At 40.7% G+C, this 16,666-nt stretch overlaps 1 protein-coding gene across 1 annotated transcript in view; it reads left to right on the top strand.

The window, feature by feature from the left end:
* LOC149469515 (torsin-1A-like) overlaps window positions 1–15,004 on the top strand; it is a 36,112-nt gene extending 21,108 nt beyond the window's left edge. The window contains exons 4-5 of the mRNA XM_089669069.1: window positions 2,365–2,483; window positions 10,474–15,004. Of these exons, the coding sequence (XP_089525195.1) occupies window positions 2,365–2,483; window positions 10,474–10,718 (364 nt within the window). The 3' untranslated portion in view covers window positions 10,719–15,004. The remainder of the gene's footprint in view (window positions 1–2,364; window positions 2,484–10,473) is intronic.
* Window positions 15,005–16,666: the final 1,662 nt, after the last annotated feature.

The following is a 16,666-nucleotide window of genomic DNA, read 5'->3' as shown; positions in this document are numbered from 1 at the left end:
CGGAGACTGCGGACACAGTGCAGGAGATGACCGGAGACTGCGGACACAGTGCAGGAGATGACCGGAGATAGCTGACCTTTGGGGAGGGAGGGGGAGCGGGTACCTGAATTTGACAGGTACCCGCTCCCACTTCTGCGGAGTTGTCCTTCCCTCTTCTTCCCGGGCCGGCTTCTGTGACAGCCGGGTGCCCACTGCGCATGCGCGAGAAGCGCTGCGCTTTGTGAATGACCCGGAGCCTTCTGGGACCTGTCATGTGTCCCAGAAGACACCGGATCATTCACAAAGCGCAGCACATGCGCAGTGGGCACCCGGCTGTCACAGAAGCCAGCGCGGGAAGACTGCAGCGCTGGAGCGAGGAACAGGTAAGGCCCTGCAGGAGAGAACAGCTGAGCGGCCAGCCCGGTATTCTGACATGGTGGCGGCAGAAATACCGGACCGGCCGCTTTTATATTCGCTCCATAAGACGCACTGAAATTTTCCCCCCTTTTTTGGGGGGAAAAAGTGCGTCTTATGAAGCGAAAAATACGGTAGTTTTTTTTATCTCCAGTTTAATAGGTTAATCATTCATATTTGGACAACTTTTCTGTTGTACTTAGGAAGGAGAAAAATAATCATTACCTTAATAATAACAATGTAAATAGATTTATTCAACTGAAACCATAACATTCCAGCATATGTGATTTGCTTAAACATCCATGTTTGGTAACTAATTTGGCTAAACAAAATATATATATTTTAAGAAACTTAGACTGTCAGCCCCTTCCTCCTCACACTTAGTTTCACTTTCTTCTTGTTCAGATCTATTCCACTCCAAACAATCAGAAAAATATTGTTTCTATTCTATTCACTGAACTTCTTGAAACTTAGCAGTGAAGGGGTTGATTCTGTATTCATAGGTTTGTAGAAGTTAGGATGAAGGTCTTTTTCTTAACTCTGTTCATGTTATAACATTTTTGCTGTGAAGAAGAGGCATGTGATCTCCGCTGAGTCAAATTCAGTTTTGAGAACTGCAAAAGTAAACCAATCATCTGTGATAATATCTTGTAGGCAGAGAAACTGCCCAATAATCTTACAAAAACCTGTGGAAGAGCATGACATTGTGAATGGATTCATGGAATTTATTTACCAAAACAATTAAACATATACAGCCTTATTCTACATAATTAAAAAAGGAATCTTTATTTCATGATGGAATAACCTTTGGATGGCAATATATTTTCCTCAAAAAGCATTTTATTTAAAAAAATCCGATTTAAATAAAAAAAAATCCAATTTAAATTAAAAAAAAAATCCTTTTATTTTTTTTTAAAAATCATTGGTTTTTATCCACCCTGGAACTAGCATTTTCAGATGGAGACCAGCAATAAATATATGTATTTTTTTTAGGAAGGGTTTACTTGAAATCCCTCATATGCTTACGTGCTATACAAAGAGGTCATGGTCTTCTTCCAACCCCCTGCCACTTTGTTTTTTGTTCTAGCTGTGGCTAGGGGTGGACTCTGTGGGAGGCAGAAGTAGGTACTGTCTGTACAGGAAGCAGCCAGTCAGCACCTCTGCCTCATGCAGATTTCATCATTGCCAGGCTAAGAATCAACAGGTAGGTCAGATGTGGAAGCTGACTGCTCCAGGTAGCAGGTAAGAATGTCAGGGTTCCTTTTAAATATATTTGATAAATAGCAGTGTTGGGGTGGATGTAATGTCTATTTTAAATTTGCTTGAAAGAGAACTTGTAAATCCAAGGTCAAGTACCCATCACAAAATGCTTTGTAATTCAGCTGTATAAAATAGCTGCAGTTGTGCTTATAAGGGTTGTTTTTTCAGTCTTTCATCAACGTTAGATTGCTCTGACAACGAATCACAAGCAAGAAGTCATGATTTCTCTTTTCTTGGTTTCCAGCATTCCCAAATTTCACTGATGATATTCTGTTGTCATATCTAAATATCTTCAGGAGTTTTATTGTTTTCCCTTTTCATTTTCTGTAGCATTTTCCTTGCTAGATTTTGTTTTTCAGAAGCAGGCCTGATAAAATAATCTCGTCTCTCTAGTTTCATTGTACAAGCAAGGACTAGGCATGCAGCTAAATAAAAGTAACTGAGCGCAGTTACCTGTACAACCTGTACATGACTTCTGGCAATCATGGTCTGACTTGATAGTTAACATGTTGCCCACTTTACACTTGGCGAATATTTGAGGAATTTTTTTATAGTTTTAATTAATTTTATAATGGTTCAACAAAAAGATCACAAAATTTACTGAAGTCACAAGAGATGGATCTTTTGTCCATTCATTTTGTTTTTCATTCTACATTTGGCTGTGTTAGGATAAAAAACACCGCATCACATAATTTGCTTTTTTTTCATTAGCAATGCAGGGGGCGATGTGATCAACAAAGTGGTGCTGGAATCCGGAAAGAGGAGAGAGGATCTAGAGCTGCAGGATCTGGAGCCTGTGCTTTCTGTCCAATTATTCAACAATAAAGATAGTAAGTGCTATTAGATCAGGGCTGAATGTTTTAACCGCTTGCCGACCACACACTGTAGTTTTATTGCTGCAGTGCAGGCCATCCGGGTAGGGGGTGCGTGCGCTTACCCAACCGTCTGCGTTCTCATTGGTTTCTTTAGATTCCCATCAGCGGGTCCCGGCCATGAATTATTCCAGTTGGTGGAACGGATGACAGGAGAGAGATCTGTGTTCGTTAACAGCACGGATCTCTCTACTGACAGCGGGTATGTGCCGGTTTTTGTCTCCCTACAAAGCAGGGAATAAAAGACGCATCCCTAGTAAAAACAGCACACAGTTAACACAATTAATACTTGCAAGTCACATAGTTAACCTTTTGATTGCCCCAAATGTTAACCCCTTCCCACCCAGCGTCAGTACAATGACCGTGCATATTATTAAAATTGATCACTGTATTAGTGTCACTAGTGATGTCAGTGTCTGGTTGTCCCCTGCACTCACAGTCCCACTTTAACACCGCCATTGCTAGTATAGAAAAAAATGAATAAAAATTCCAGTATATATATCATAGTTTGTAGACGTTATAACTTTCCAATCCAATAACAAACCAATCAATATACATATATTGGGATTTTTTTCTTTATCAAAGACATAGCAGAATACATTTCGCCCTAAATTTTTTAAGTAATTTTATTTTAAAAAAATTTTATTGGATATGCTTTATAGCAAAAAGTAAAAAATAGTTTTCAAAATTTTTGGTCTTTATTTGTTTATAGTGCAACAAAAATCCATTGGGGTTTAAATACCAACAAAAGCTCTATTTGTGTGAAAAAAAGATATAAGTTTTGTTTGTGTACAGTGTTGCATGACCATGCAATTGTCAGTTAAAGTAGCGCAGTGCCGTATAAAAAAAAATGGCCTGGTCATGGGGGGGGGGGGGGGGGGGAGGATGTTTAAATCTTCCAGCGGTCGAGTGATTAATGTAGAATTTTGTCAGTTCAGTCTGATTTGTATTGGTGACTTGACCACTGGGATTTGTTCTGTCCTGTGCTGTAGGCTGCAGGCAAAGCACATGATTCAGTAATAAATAAGGTGAATAGCTATTTAGTGCTCACTGCTTTTTGTTTTTGGATGCTGTGTTTGAAATAAAAATTGTTTTCCTAAGGATGTGAGCATGTGCATGAAGACAAGAAGTGGCTAAAGAGAGAAGTATTCTGGAACATTGAGTTCCTTTTGCCTTCAGGAGATGGCAAACAAAAGCTGCAAGGATAGTCAAGTTTAATCCCTTTCACTATGCCTCGGTTTTTGCTAGTGTTTTGGGAAATTGGATGTTTCTCTTATTTCCGATTTTCATTTTTTTATCTTTATCTTTTTATGAAGATGTTTTTTCTCATATCAAGATTCTTTGTTGCAGCTTCTCTGCATTTTTGCCCTGGGGGGCTGTAGGCAAACACAACCAGGAAGAAGAAGCAGGGCCAGCCTATACTGTCACACTCTAAGCACTGGTCTCATGAATCAGGTGCTCACCTAGGCAGTTGGACAACTCTATAGCAGTAGCTTGTATCAACCACCAGTGAGGAACCAGACATCTGTCGTCTCTAAGAGAATTGTAACTTATTCTGGATTAGTTGGACCTACACATTCTAGCTCTTACTGTCATGCACATTTCCTGGTAATCTTCCTCATTCATCACTGTCTGAACTGTCAGACTGGTCTTTTTCACTTCAAGGTGTTTTTGGACTTGCATCGCAAGTGTCGGGCTTGGGATATAAATAGTGGGTGTATACTACAGACCCTACTAACTTGAGGGAGGAGGAGGATCTCCTGACAGGTGGCGGTGAGGCAGAGCAATGTTACTATAATGGAGGACTTCAATTACCCAGATATCGACTAGGCAGAAAGAACTGCTCACTCATTTAAGGCTCACCATTTCTTAAATGTTTTGAAGGACATCTTCACAATTAAGTTGGTGGATGCCCCAACTAGAAATAATGCTGTGCTAGGTCTACTAGTTACAAATTATATAGTCTGGCTGAAAAAAAGACAAAAGTCCATCCAGTTCAACCATTAAAAAAAAAAAAAAAAGTTATAATCCTATACCCACAGTTGATCCAGAGGAAGGCAAAAAAAACCCCATCAAAGGACGATCCAATTTGCTTCTGCAGGGGAAAACAAATCCTTCCTGATCCCACGAAAGGCAGTAACATAGATCTATCCAATTGCAGGTGTGGAATTATGGGACAACTTAGTAAACCGCTTTTACAGGGTAATTACATTCAATGTAAATCATAGTAAAAGGAGGCATGAGCGTAGTGCAAGAGCACTAAATTTCAAAAGAGCTATCTTTCCTAAGTTGTGCTCCATACTACAAGAAAATAAATGGGATCAAATTCTAGAAACATTAAGAAAAAAATGGGAGTGCTTTAAGAACATAATAAAGGTATTGGGCAGTGTATTCCAATGGGTAATAAATCTAAAACTACACTGATATCATCTGGATGGCTAAACTTTATTGCAAAAAGGTTTATAAAAGAAAAAAATGTCCTTTAAAAAAAATATAAGACCGAGGGGTTATTGTCTGCATTCCAACACTAAAAGGATTGCATTAAAAATTAGAACAGATGCTGGTGTCTGAAAAAGACTTGAAAAGCTGAATGCAAATAAAATCTCCAGGGCTGGATGGCTTACACCCAAGAGTCCTCAAAGAACTTATCAGGTAGTAGCCAGAGTATTATTCCTAATTTTTATGGACAGCTTAGGGACTGGAATGGTACTAGCTCATTGGCAAAAAGTCAACGTAGTACCAATATTCAAAAAAGGCCAGATATACAGTCAGGTCCATAAATATTGGGACATCGACACAATTTTAACATTTTTGGCTCGATACACCACCACAATGGATTTGAAATGAATCGAACAAGATGTGCTTTAACTGCAGACTGCCAGCTTTAATTTGAGGGTATTTACATCCAAATCAGGTGAACAGTGTAGGAATTACAACAGTTTGCATATGTGCCTCCCACCTGTTAAGGGACCAAAAGTAATGGGACAATTGGCTTCTCAGCTGTTCCATGGCCAGGTGTGTGTTATTCCCTCATTATCCCAATTACAATGAGCAGATAAAAGGTCCAGAGTTCATTTCAAGTGTGCTATTTGCATTTGGAATCTGTTGCTGTCAACTCTCAAGATGAGATCCAAAGAGCTGTCACTATCAGTGAAGCAAGCCATCATTAGGCTGAAAAAACAAAACAAACCCATCAGAGAGATAGCAAAAACATTAGGCGTGGCCAAAACAACTGTTTGGAACATTCTTAAAAAGAAGGAACGCACCGGTGAGCTCAGCAACACCAAAAGACCCGGAAGACCACGGAAACCAACTGTGGTGGATGACCGAATAATTCTTTCCCTGGTGAAGAAAACACCCTTCACAACAGTTGGCCAGATCAAGAACACTCTCCAGGAGGTAGGTGTATGTGTGTCAAAGTCAACAATCAAGAGAGGACTTCACCAGAGTGAATACAGAGGGTTCACCACAAGATGGAACCATTGGTGAGCCTCAAAAACAGGAACTGCTCATGATCCTAAGCATACCACCTCATCAGTGAAGCATGGTGGTGATAGTATCATGGCGTGGGCATGTATGGCTGCCAATGGAACTGGTTCTCTTGTATTTATTGATGATGTGACTGCTGACAAAAGCAGCAGGATGAATTCTGAAGTGTTTCGGGCAATATCATCTGCTCGTATTCAGCCAAATGCTTCAGAACTCCTTGGACGCCGCTTCACAGTGCAGATGGACAATAGCCCAAAGCATACTGCAAAAGCAACCAAAGAGTTTTTTAAGGGAAAGAAGTGGAATGTTATGCAATGGCCAAGTCAATCACCTGACCTGAATCCGATTGAGCATGCATTTCACTTGCTGAAGACAAAACTGGAGGGAAAATGCCCCAAGAACAAGCAGGAACTGAAGACAGTTGCAGTAGAGGCCTGGCAGAGCATCACCAGGGATGAAACCCAGCGTCTGGTGATGTCTATGCGTTCCAGACTTCAGGCTGTAATTGACTGCAAAGGATTTGCAACCAAGTATTAAAAAGTGAGAGTTTGATTTATGATTATTATTCTGTCCCATTTACTTTTGGTCCCTTAACAAGTGGGAGGCACATATGCAAACTGTTGTAATTCCTACACCGTTCACCTGATTTGGATGTAAATACCCTCAAATTAAAGCTGACAGTCTGCAGTTAAAGCACATCTTGTTTGTTTCATTTCAAATCCATTGTGGTGGTGTATAGAGCCAAAAATGTTAGAATTGTGTCGATGTCCCAATATTTATGGACCTGACTGTATATAGCTGAAAACTATGGGCCAATCAGTCTAACATCGATCATTTTTAAACTATTGGAGGGGATGATAAGGATTATATCCAAGAATTTGCTGATGAAAACCGTTTAAGTAGTAATCAGTATGGATTTACGAAAAATCGTGCTTGCCAGACCAATCTATTAACATTCTACGAGGAAGTGATCTGCCATCTAGATTAAGGAAGGCCTGTGGATGTGGTGTATCTGAATTTTGCAAAAGTATTCAATACAGTCCCCCATAAAAAGCATAATTCACAAATTGAGGTATAGACCATAGGGTATGTACCTGGATAGAAAACTGGTTACAGGGGCGTGTCCAAAGTGTGATGATAAATAGAGTGTACTTCAAATGGTCTGGTGTGGTAAATGGGGTACCCTAAGGCTCTGTCCTGGGACCAATTATTTTATTCATAAATTATATAGAGGTTGGTATAAATGGCTCAATCTCTGTGTTTGCTGATGATACAAAGCTAAGCAGGACAATAATTTTACAGCAGATGTAGAAACTTTACAAGAAGAACTCCATGAAATAAAGGGGTGGGCAACTATACGGCAAATGAGGTTTAATGTTGAAAAATGTAAAGTAATGCACTTGGGGGCCAAAAACATGAATGCAAATTACTTGCTAGGGGGAGAACATCTGGGGGAATCCAGGATGGAAAAAGATTGGGTGGTCTTAGTAGATCACAGCCTCAAGAATGGCATGCAATGCCAAGCTGCAGTGATCAAAGCAAGCAGAATTTTATCATGAATAAAAAAATGTATTTACTCAAGGGATAAGACTATAATTCTACCACTTTACAAAACTCTGGCTCGGCCACATCTTGAGTATGCCATCCAGTTCTGATCAGCAGTCCTCAGGAAGGATGTGCTCGAACTGGAGACAGTCCAGAGAAGGGCGAGAATAGTGATTCTAGCATGGGGGGGTAGCTATTCAGTTTCAGGGAGCTTATGAAGACACATGGCCACTCAATGAAATTGGAGGAGAAGCGGTTTCAACCCTTGGGAGTTCTTTACTGTTAGTACTGTTCCACCCTAAGGGTGACATTGTGACATTGTTCTACCATCTTTGTCCTGCTCCAGTTTTCGAGTTTTTTTTTTCATCTTCAGCTCCCTTTTGACAGTCCAACTTTGTCATTCCTGTAGTTCCCCATAGGGACAGCCTGCTTCTCGTTGCTTTACTCTCCTTAGGTGGATTCTGCAGGTCATTATTCTAGCTTATGACCTCAAGAACAAGTCAAAGCCCAGCACCAGGCATACCAAGGATTCCACCTGTTCTTTTATTCACATGTTCAATACGTTTTTCACTGGTGGATTTTCAGGATTAACATAATGCTTAAGGGGAGTCTTGGGCTTCAGAGTAATGAAACTTTGGTAGAGCAGAGGACTGGTTGCATAGAAAAGACATTTATCAGGGAGACAGCTTGCATTATTATTATTGCTTTGACTTGAGAAGTACTTTTAATAGGACTTTTTCACTTGGAAAAACTTCAAACTGCTGACCGGTATTCAATGCAGTCACTCTGGGGTGCCCATACCTGCCCAGTCCTCACCTGCATAACTGCCGCAGCTTTTAAATTCATTTGCTTTGCCTGAATGCCAATTTCTTCTGATTGGGCAATGCTTCAGAATTTCCTCATTGTACTTGAGCTTGACCACTGTTTCCATACTTGTTAACCAGTGAGGCTGTCCATCATGTTGATCGGTCAGTATTCTGTGTGTAGTGAGGGGAGGACCAATGTGTCCACGGTGGATGACAGTGAACTGTTGTAGACAGAAGTGGGCAGGACTGGGCTGAGATTTTGTTGCCGAAAAAAGAAGAGAAGGGTTAAGATAGCGAAGGTTGCTATGGGTAACTGTTCGGTAGTTGGAAAACAAGGAGGAGGAAGCCAAGGAGAGAGTGAAGCTAATAAGGGAGTGATCAGAGAGGAAAAAGAAGGTTGGAGAGGTTGCAAGGAGTGCATAGGTAGGTAGAAGCATGTGTGCATTGTTTTAGGTCAAAAGAAGTGGTTAGGCTCAGAAGTTTAGAGGTAGCATGAGTGTTAAGATTAACAAGGATGTTGAAGTCACCAAGAATGATTGTGGGAATTTCAGAAGAGAGAAAGTAAGGCAGCCAGGCAGAGAAGTCATCAAGGAAGCTTGATATCGGTCCAGGAGGCCGTCAGGTAGACAGCATAGGGCATGTTATGTTTATGTAAACATAAATTGTACTAGACATGTGCGGTGTCTCCACAACCATCAGAGTGATTGCAATAAATCTAGAACCACAATTCCGGTTTACTATTAAACTGGTAACCTGTACAGAGAATTTTGGTTACAATGCTTTTTTACAGTTGTTCACTGGCACATCTAATTTTACCCCCTTCCTGACCAGGGCAATTTTCAGCTTTCAGCGCTATCACACTTTGAATGACAATTGCGCGGTCATGCAACACTGTACCCAAATGAATTTTTTACCATTTTTTTTGACACAGATAAAGCTTTATTTTGGTGGTATTTATTCACCGCTGGGATTTTTATTTTTTTTGCTATGTAAATGAAAAAGTCCAAAAATTTTGAAAATTTTTTTTTTTTTTTTTTTTAAATTTTGCAAATAAATATTTCATCATAAATCTTTGCCAAAATGTATTCCGTTTATCTTTTTAGTAAAAAAAAAAAAAAATCCAAATTGGTTTATAACCAAAAATTATAATTTTTAAACATTTTTTTTTTACATTTTTATTTTATTTTTTTATATTTTTTATTTATTTATTTTTACATACTGTCACCCTAGCAGTACAGTGTCACCATGGGGTGTGATGATTTGTTTGTTTTTTTTACACTGATTGCTTTTACATTGCTTTTACACCCATATAGGATGTAAAAGCAATCATTTCTCTTTCTCTCTGTGTGCATTCATTGAGAAGTACTGAGTGAGCTGTGATTGGTCACAGCTTGCCACATGGTACAAGGCTGTTGTGAATAGCCTTGTACCATGTGACCTCTGTGATCATTCACAGATTTCACACATAGTAAGCAATGATGTAACAAGTGACATCTTGCTTACTACTTTGCATGTGATCACTGATTGGCCAATCAGTGATCACATGATAAGGACCTCGTACAGAGGTCCCGTCCGACGATCGGTGTTTCACTGTGTCCGGAGGACACAGTGGGCATCGGATCGCGGTGCTGCGCGCTCCCAGGGAGTGCGCACAAGCAGGGTGCGGGGAGGCCGTTTATAGACGGCCACCCGACCCTGCACTGCCACCGTCCGGCCGTTTATATGCAACGGCCGGTCGGGAAGTGGTTAAGGTTTGACAATGTTTGGTATCTATTTACTCAATGCAACCTTGTCTTTTATATTTTCATATTCGATATTATGTTGTATTTGTTTGCATTAAAATTCAATTCAGAGTATTTTTTTTCTGAAAATATGCATCTGACAAATATTGTGCAAACAATTGCAGCTGCCACTGTTTTATTCTCAGAAAATATATAATTGTCTTTGGGTTTAAAGTAATTTCTAGCAAAAAAAATCCAATCAGATTTTACTATGTTTAAAACATTAAAAAATGCCCCCGTAGAGAAGTGGTTAAATAAAATTATATTTTCATTGAATGTTTGATCAGATGACTCATTCTACTGTTAATCCACTGTTTTTATCCCCAGGTGGCTTTTGGCACAGCAGCCTGATTGACAAGAACTTGATTGACTTCTATGTCCCTTTTCTACCACTGGAGCACAGACATGTAAAGCAGTGCGTCATGGCGGAGCTAAGACATCGGGGAAAAATGCCCAATGAAGAGCTGGCATCCCGTCTGGCCAATGAGATGACTTATTTCCCTAAGAATACTCGAATGTTTTCTGATAAAGGTTGCAAAACTGTCACAACAAAACTGAACCTTTATCTCTAGTCGCTGCGGTCTGGCTTAGCCAGCTGCTGGTCAGCGAAGGCACAGTCCTCTTCGCTTTATTCTTGTACTGGGCTGACAAGTATTGGGTATTTCATGAATGACTGTTGCACATCTAACCGTGTTTCTCAGGTATTTCCCAGTGCAGCCTGCATTGGTATTAATATGGAGGTGATCGTATTCCTTGAGTCTCCTCACAGTCACCTTCTTTCCTGATGTATTCATTCTATCCTAGGTAAACCTACAAATTTTATAACTGAATATTCATGGCTTTTCATAAACATAATCATGACTGATTTTCTTTTAATATTGAAATTTAGGCCCACTAAAATTCAACTGATTCATCCAACGTATTTTGAAGTTCCTTTTTATTTGTATTGAAAACAATACAACGCATCTTGTTTTCATTACTAATACTGGTTTGATGGCACACATTCTCACTTGAGTAAAACACTTTTATATATAATGTAGTGTGAGGGGAAAAACATGTAATATTGCAGGACTTTACTTTGTAAAATTTTATAATAACAACATAAATGTGAAATGATTTTGATTTTATTTTATATTACAACCAGTGTAGGTAACTGTTACTTTGTATCATCCCCTTGCCAATCCCCTGCACAGCGGCATTAAGTCTGAGAACCAATCAAGTGATTTGCATGCAGATACATTGACAGAGAGCATGCTGATAGGAGATAGCAGAGTGAGATGAGGAATATTATTGGTCTGCTGTTGCTCTTTCACTATGCTTTTGGCAGGTTGGGGGTGTAGAGAAGACACCTTTGTATTCATTAACTGTTAGTAGTGTCATCTCTCTGGCTATGCTATTGGCACGGCTGTGGATATCTCGGGGTGTATACACAGAAATACAAATCCTTTGTCGGATAAATGCTCCTTTGTAGTATTTCATCTATTTATTTACAGTCATGTGAAAAACAAACGGTACCCCTTTGATATTGTTGACTGTTTCAACATATTCAACTGCAACCATTAGATCTTTTTTCAAGTAGTGCCTTCAGATAAAGATGGTCTACTTGAGTAATAACACAAGAAAAATGTGCCTTTTCAATAATGTATTCCACAAAAATATCAATGTAATTGTGTGCTGTGAGAACAGTATGTACACTCTTGGTACCAGAGGCTGGTATTGCCCCCTTTGGAGAAATGGCTTCTTGTAGGCATTTTGTTTAACTGCCCATCAGTTTCTGAAATCAATTCAAGGACATTTTCGACTACTCCTCCATGCAAAATTCTTTCAGTTACAAAATGTTTGTGTGTTTCCTTGTATGAAGTGCCCATTTCAAATCCCCTACAAAATTTCACTGGGATTCAAGCCAGGCCGCTATCTAGGGCAGGCTGGGTCTTTGCCTACATGCTCAATAGGAGACTGTAATCTTGCTGTAATTTTCTTTTTAGGCAGTAAAGGTTTGTTTTTCCTAACACACCTCCCATAGAGGTTAAATTGGTTGTCTCATTCTGCAGATCCTGCAGTGAAATTTTAGGGTACTTGGAAGACTTATTTTTGCGCCAAACAGGCAGGTCTTGGATTGAATTTGCTGGGCTGGCCGGTCCCAGAAAAATTATCAGTTGTTTTGAAATCTGCGCCACTTTAGATTATTTTCCTTTGAGTGCAATGTTTGGTTTAATTTAACTTGGTGATCTTTTAAGTCCCTTGCCAGACTCATAGGCATCCACAAGTTTTTCTGAGGGTCATAGAGAGCTCTATATGGCATAATGACATTACATGTTAATAGCAAAGAGAACCCCAAACCCTAGATGCATGAAGTTTATATAATACAGATTTCATCTGCCTACCTCTACCTTAACACTTCCCCATCTGCCCTGACATCTCTTTAACTGGGATTGTACACCTGGGGGGGGCAGGAAGGTTAGTTGTGACCACTGTGCTCACATGTTCGGGAGCTGGTTCCTGATCATTAGTACAAACTGAGTGTAGTATTTGACAGTTTGGTCTCTCTGCTGTGAAACCTCAGCACATAAACTTCTGCCACGTATAGATGCATATATGCAGTGTGTGGGCTGTGTAGCCCATTTGCAGCTGCACATACATGGCAACAGATTGTAATCATTGACACCTAATCTGGAACAGATCTGACAAATCTGCATTTTCATTCATTTAGATCAGCGGTTTCCAAACTGCAGCCCAGGGGCCAGATGCAGCCCTTTGCTTGCCTTTATCTGGCCCTTGGGGCACTATTTCATTCACCAACAATGGGGCACAGTTCCTGCCAATGACACCAACAATGGGGCACAGTTCCTCCCAATGACACCTACAATGGGGCCCAATGACACGGCACAATTCTTACCAATGATGGGGAACAATTCCTTGCAATAATACGAATGATGGGGCACACTTCCTCTCAATGATACCAATTATTATTATTATACAGGATTTATATAGCACCAACAGTTTGCGCAGCGCTTTACAAAATGAAGGTAGTCATTACAGTTACAATAGGAAACAGGGGCCACAGTTCTTCCCCATGACACCAACAAAAGGGGCCCAATGACTCTTATGATGGGGCACAATTCCTCTCAATGACACCAATGATGGGGCACAATTTTTCCAAATGATGGGGCACTATTCCTACCAATGACACCAACAGTGGAGCCCAATGACACCAATAATGGGGCACAATTCCTCCCAATGACACCAATAATGGGGCACAATTCCATCCAATGACACCAAGGATGGGGCATTGTTTACTCCAACTGATGCTGGGACATTTTCTACCCCTGGTGGCTACATTTTGCCCCTCTAAAGCCAGTAAACGGGCCCTTTTATTTAAAAAGTTTGGAGACCCCTGATTTAGATCATGAAAATGGATACACCTTGTCTGTTTTATGCAACATTTGTTCACGTATATCATTTTTATCTGTAAGCATCATTTGAGTGAAGGTCTAATGTTTCCTTATTCTTACATGTTGAAAAAGTCAGCAGTTTTCATGGGGTGTACATACTTTATCACATGACTGTAAGGTCCTGTTCACATAGTATGGGGACCTGCATTTTACTGCAGCGGATGAACGCAGGTCAGCGTGGGGGCACACAAAACAATTGTTTTCCATGTGTCCTGTTTACACTGTAACACACCCCGGGAGTGTAGTGAGCTGTGCTAAAATGCAGACAAATGCAGGAAGGGATCGCATGTCACTGTACAGCAGCAGAATGCACCATGCTGCTATACAGTAACATGAATGATGTGTCACTTTTGGGGGGATGCTGTGTGATATCCACCTCTGGCTCACTGCAACCAGAATTGAGAGCTTCCTACACACTAAACCACTGCTGTTTATTGTGCGCACTGTATGAACAAGCCGTAAGTCTGCTTTTACACTGATTTGTTTTTCTTCCACTTGTGGATTAAACGTGTGACTGTGTAATCCTATGGAACTTAGCACACTGATTCGTTGCAGGGCCACTTTGTTTAGTAAACTCCTGCTTGCTGCATTTTTGATGAATGTTTTGTGTAGTAAAAAAAAATGCACCAAGAACGCACCTGTCCATTGAATTGCATGAAAAATGCATCCGTGTTGTGGTTTTTATACATTTGTCACATGTCCCACGCAAATTGCATCACAAACGTGGCAAAAATGCATATGCATTGCATTTGCTGCAGATCAGTGTGAACGTAGCCTAAGTGTTTGCCTGGAGTTCAGCTTTAAATGGATTTTCCACTGAAAGTGAAAACACATTATTCTCACCCACCATCTGGGTATTCTAGAATGTAGGATTTTATTTTACTGGTGTCACAAGGAAGATGTGGCTTTAACCCATCTGTGGTTTTGCCGCTTTATTATACATATAAACAGTCTTCTTGGAAATTTAACAGACTCTGTGCCATGGGCATGTCTTGTGGTGTTTATATGTGAAGTATAGATTTTATACAAGTAATCATAAAGAGTAGAAAACATCAGTTTGCAAATTTGAAGTCTAAAAAAAAAATGGCCTCAAACCAGGAAACTGTCATGGAAGAAAGACAAAGGCTGCTGTTACTTACCTCCTGGCTGTGAAGCAGATCCTGAGGCTTCATTGCTTTTCAGTCACAGACTGGAGACATGCAGAGTTCTGACTTCACTTGCCAGTGACATCTAGAAGGTTCAGGAGGTTAGAAATTGCAGCTTATAGGAACAAAAAATGGTTTGGGGTCAAATGTTTTAATGTTTTTAAACTGATGATCTATATTTTTTAAATGTACAGTCTTTGTTTTATAATTAAATAAAATGTAAATAAAATTTATGAAAATTAAATTTAAAGAAGAGAGAAACCGTACATTCTTTTTTTTTTTTTTCCTTGTCTTTTTTATTGAAATTAGGTGTGGAGCCCTGTGTACAGAGGGAGGTGAGAGGATTTGTGTGTGTGTGTACAGGTGAAACTCGTAAAATTAGAATATCGTGCACAACTGTCAGGTCAGCAGTCTTTCCCATGATTGTGATTCCTACTGAACCAGACTGAGAGACCATTTAAAGGCTCAGGAACCCTTTGCAGGTGTTATGGCTTACAAACTTACAAACACATGCAGGCTCCACCTCCGCAACATCGCCAAGATACGCTCCTTCCTTACTCCAGACACCACCAAACTACTTGTACACTCCCCGATTATCTCACGCCTTGACTACTGCAACTCCCTCCTCACCCGCCTACCCCAGTGCAGGCTCTCCCCGCTTCAGACTATCCTGAATCAGCGGCTAGACTCATCCACCTCACCAACCGCTCCACCTCTGCCACCCCCCTCTGCCTCTCCCTCCACTGGCTCCCCATTGCCCAACGCATTAAATTCAAATTGCTCACCCTGACCTATAAGGCCATTCACAACACTGCCCCTAACTACCTCACCAACCTGATTCCCAGGTACCACCCTATCCGTACCCTTCGCTCCTCACAGGACCTCCTTCTGTCTTGCTCCCTGGTCTCCTCTTCCCACGCACGACTGCAAGACTTCTCCAGGTCCTCCCCCCATCCTCTGGAACTCACTACCCCAATCCATCAGACTGTCACCTTCCCTCCTCACCTTCAGGCGCTCCCTGAAAACCCACCTCTTCAGGGAAGCCTACCCCACCCTCACCTAACAGCCGTCCTCCTTCATTCCTCCTACCACTCCACCCCCCACAGCCACTTCCTCCTGTACCACTACCCCCTCCCTTCTAGATTGTAAGCTCGAAAGAAGAGTAGGGCCCTCTAACCCCTCGTGTGCTGTTTGTAGTTGCTGTACTGTTTCATGTATTGTCCCCCCTATATTGTACAGCGCTGAGCAAACCCTTTGGCGCTATATAAACTCGATGATGTAATAATAATAATAATGGCTTAATTAGCTGATTAGAGTGGGACACATTGAGCCGAGAATATTGCACCTTTTCACAATATTCTAATTTTCTGAGATTGTGGATTTGGGGTTTTCATGAGCTGTAAGCCATAATCATCACAATGATGACAAATCACGGCTTGAACTATCTTGCTTTGCATGTAATGAGTTTATCTCATATATTAGTTTCACCTTTTAAGTTGCATTACTGAAATAAATGAACTTTTGCACGATATTCTAATTTTTCGAGTTTCACCTGTACACATGCCCCTAACAATGACCATATCCATGCTCATTTACTACTTACCTTTCTTAAATTCATTGAGGGACATTTATCAAACAAATGAACACAATTAGACACAAATCAGGCTGCCTAAGAGTTATCATGAATTATGTAAATGTATGCAATGATGGGGGAGCACAACTGTGTAAGATTTACACAGGGCTACGATACATTTACAACTGCAGATGAGACAGATTTCTCATGTACACTGAGGATTTAGCTCCAGTGGATGATGCTTTGGTATGTAGCTGTGGCTGGAGGACACAGGCACACTGTCCAGCCCTGTTGCTGGCAGCCTGTCAAACTCTACGGGACTGTGACAGCTGCTAGGGCTGGGTGGTGGA

Source organism: Staurois parvus, unplaced genomic scaffold, assembly GCF_062004578.1.
Source record: "Staurois parvus isolate SC_StPar_1 unplaced genomic scaffold, SC_StPar_1.0 ptg000068l, whole genome shotgun sequence".
NCBI lineage: Eukaryota > Metazoa > Chordata > Amphibia > Anura > Ranidae > Staurois > Staurois parvus.
This window is presented reverse-complemented; position numbering and strand designations above follow the sequence as displayed.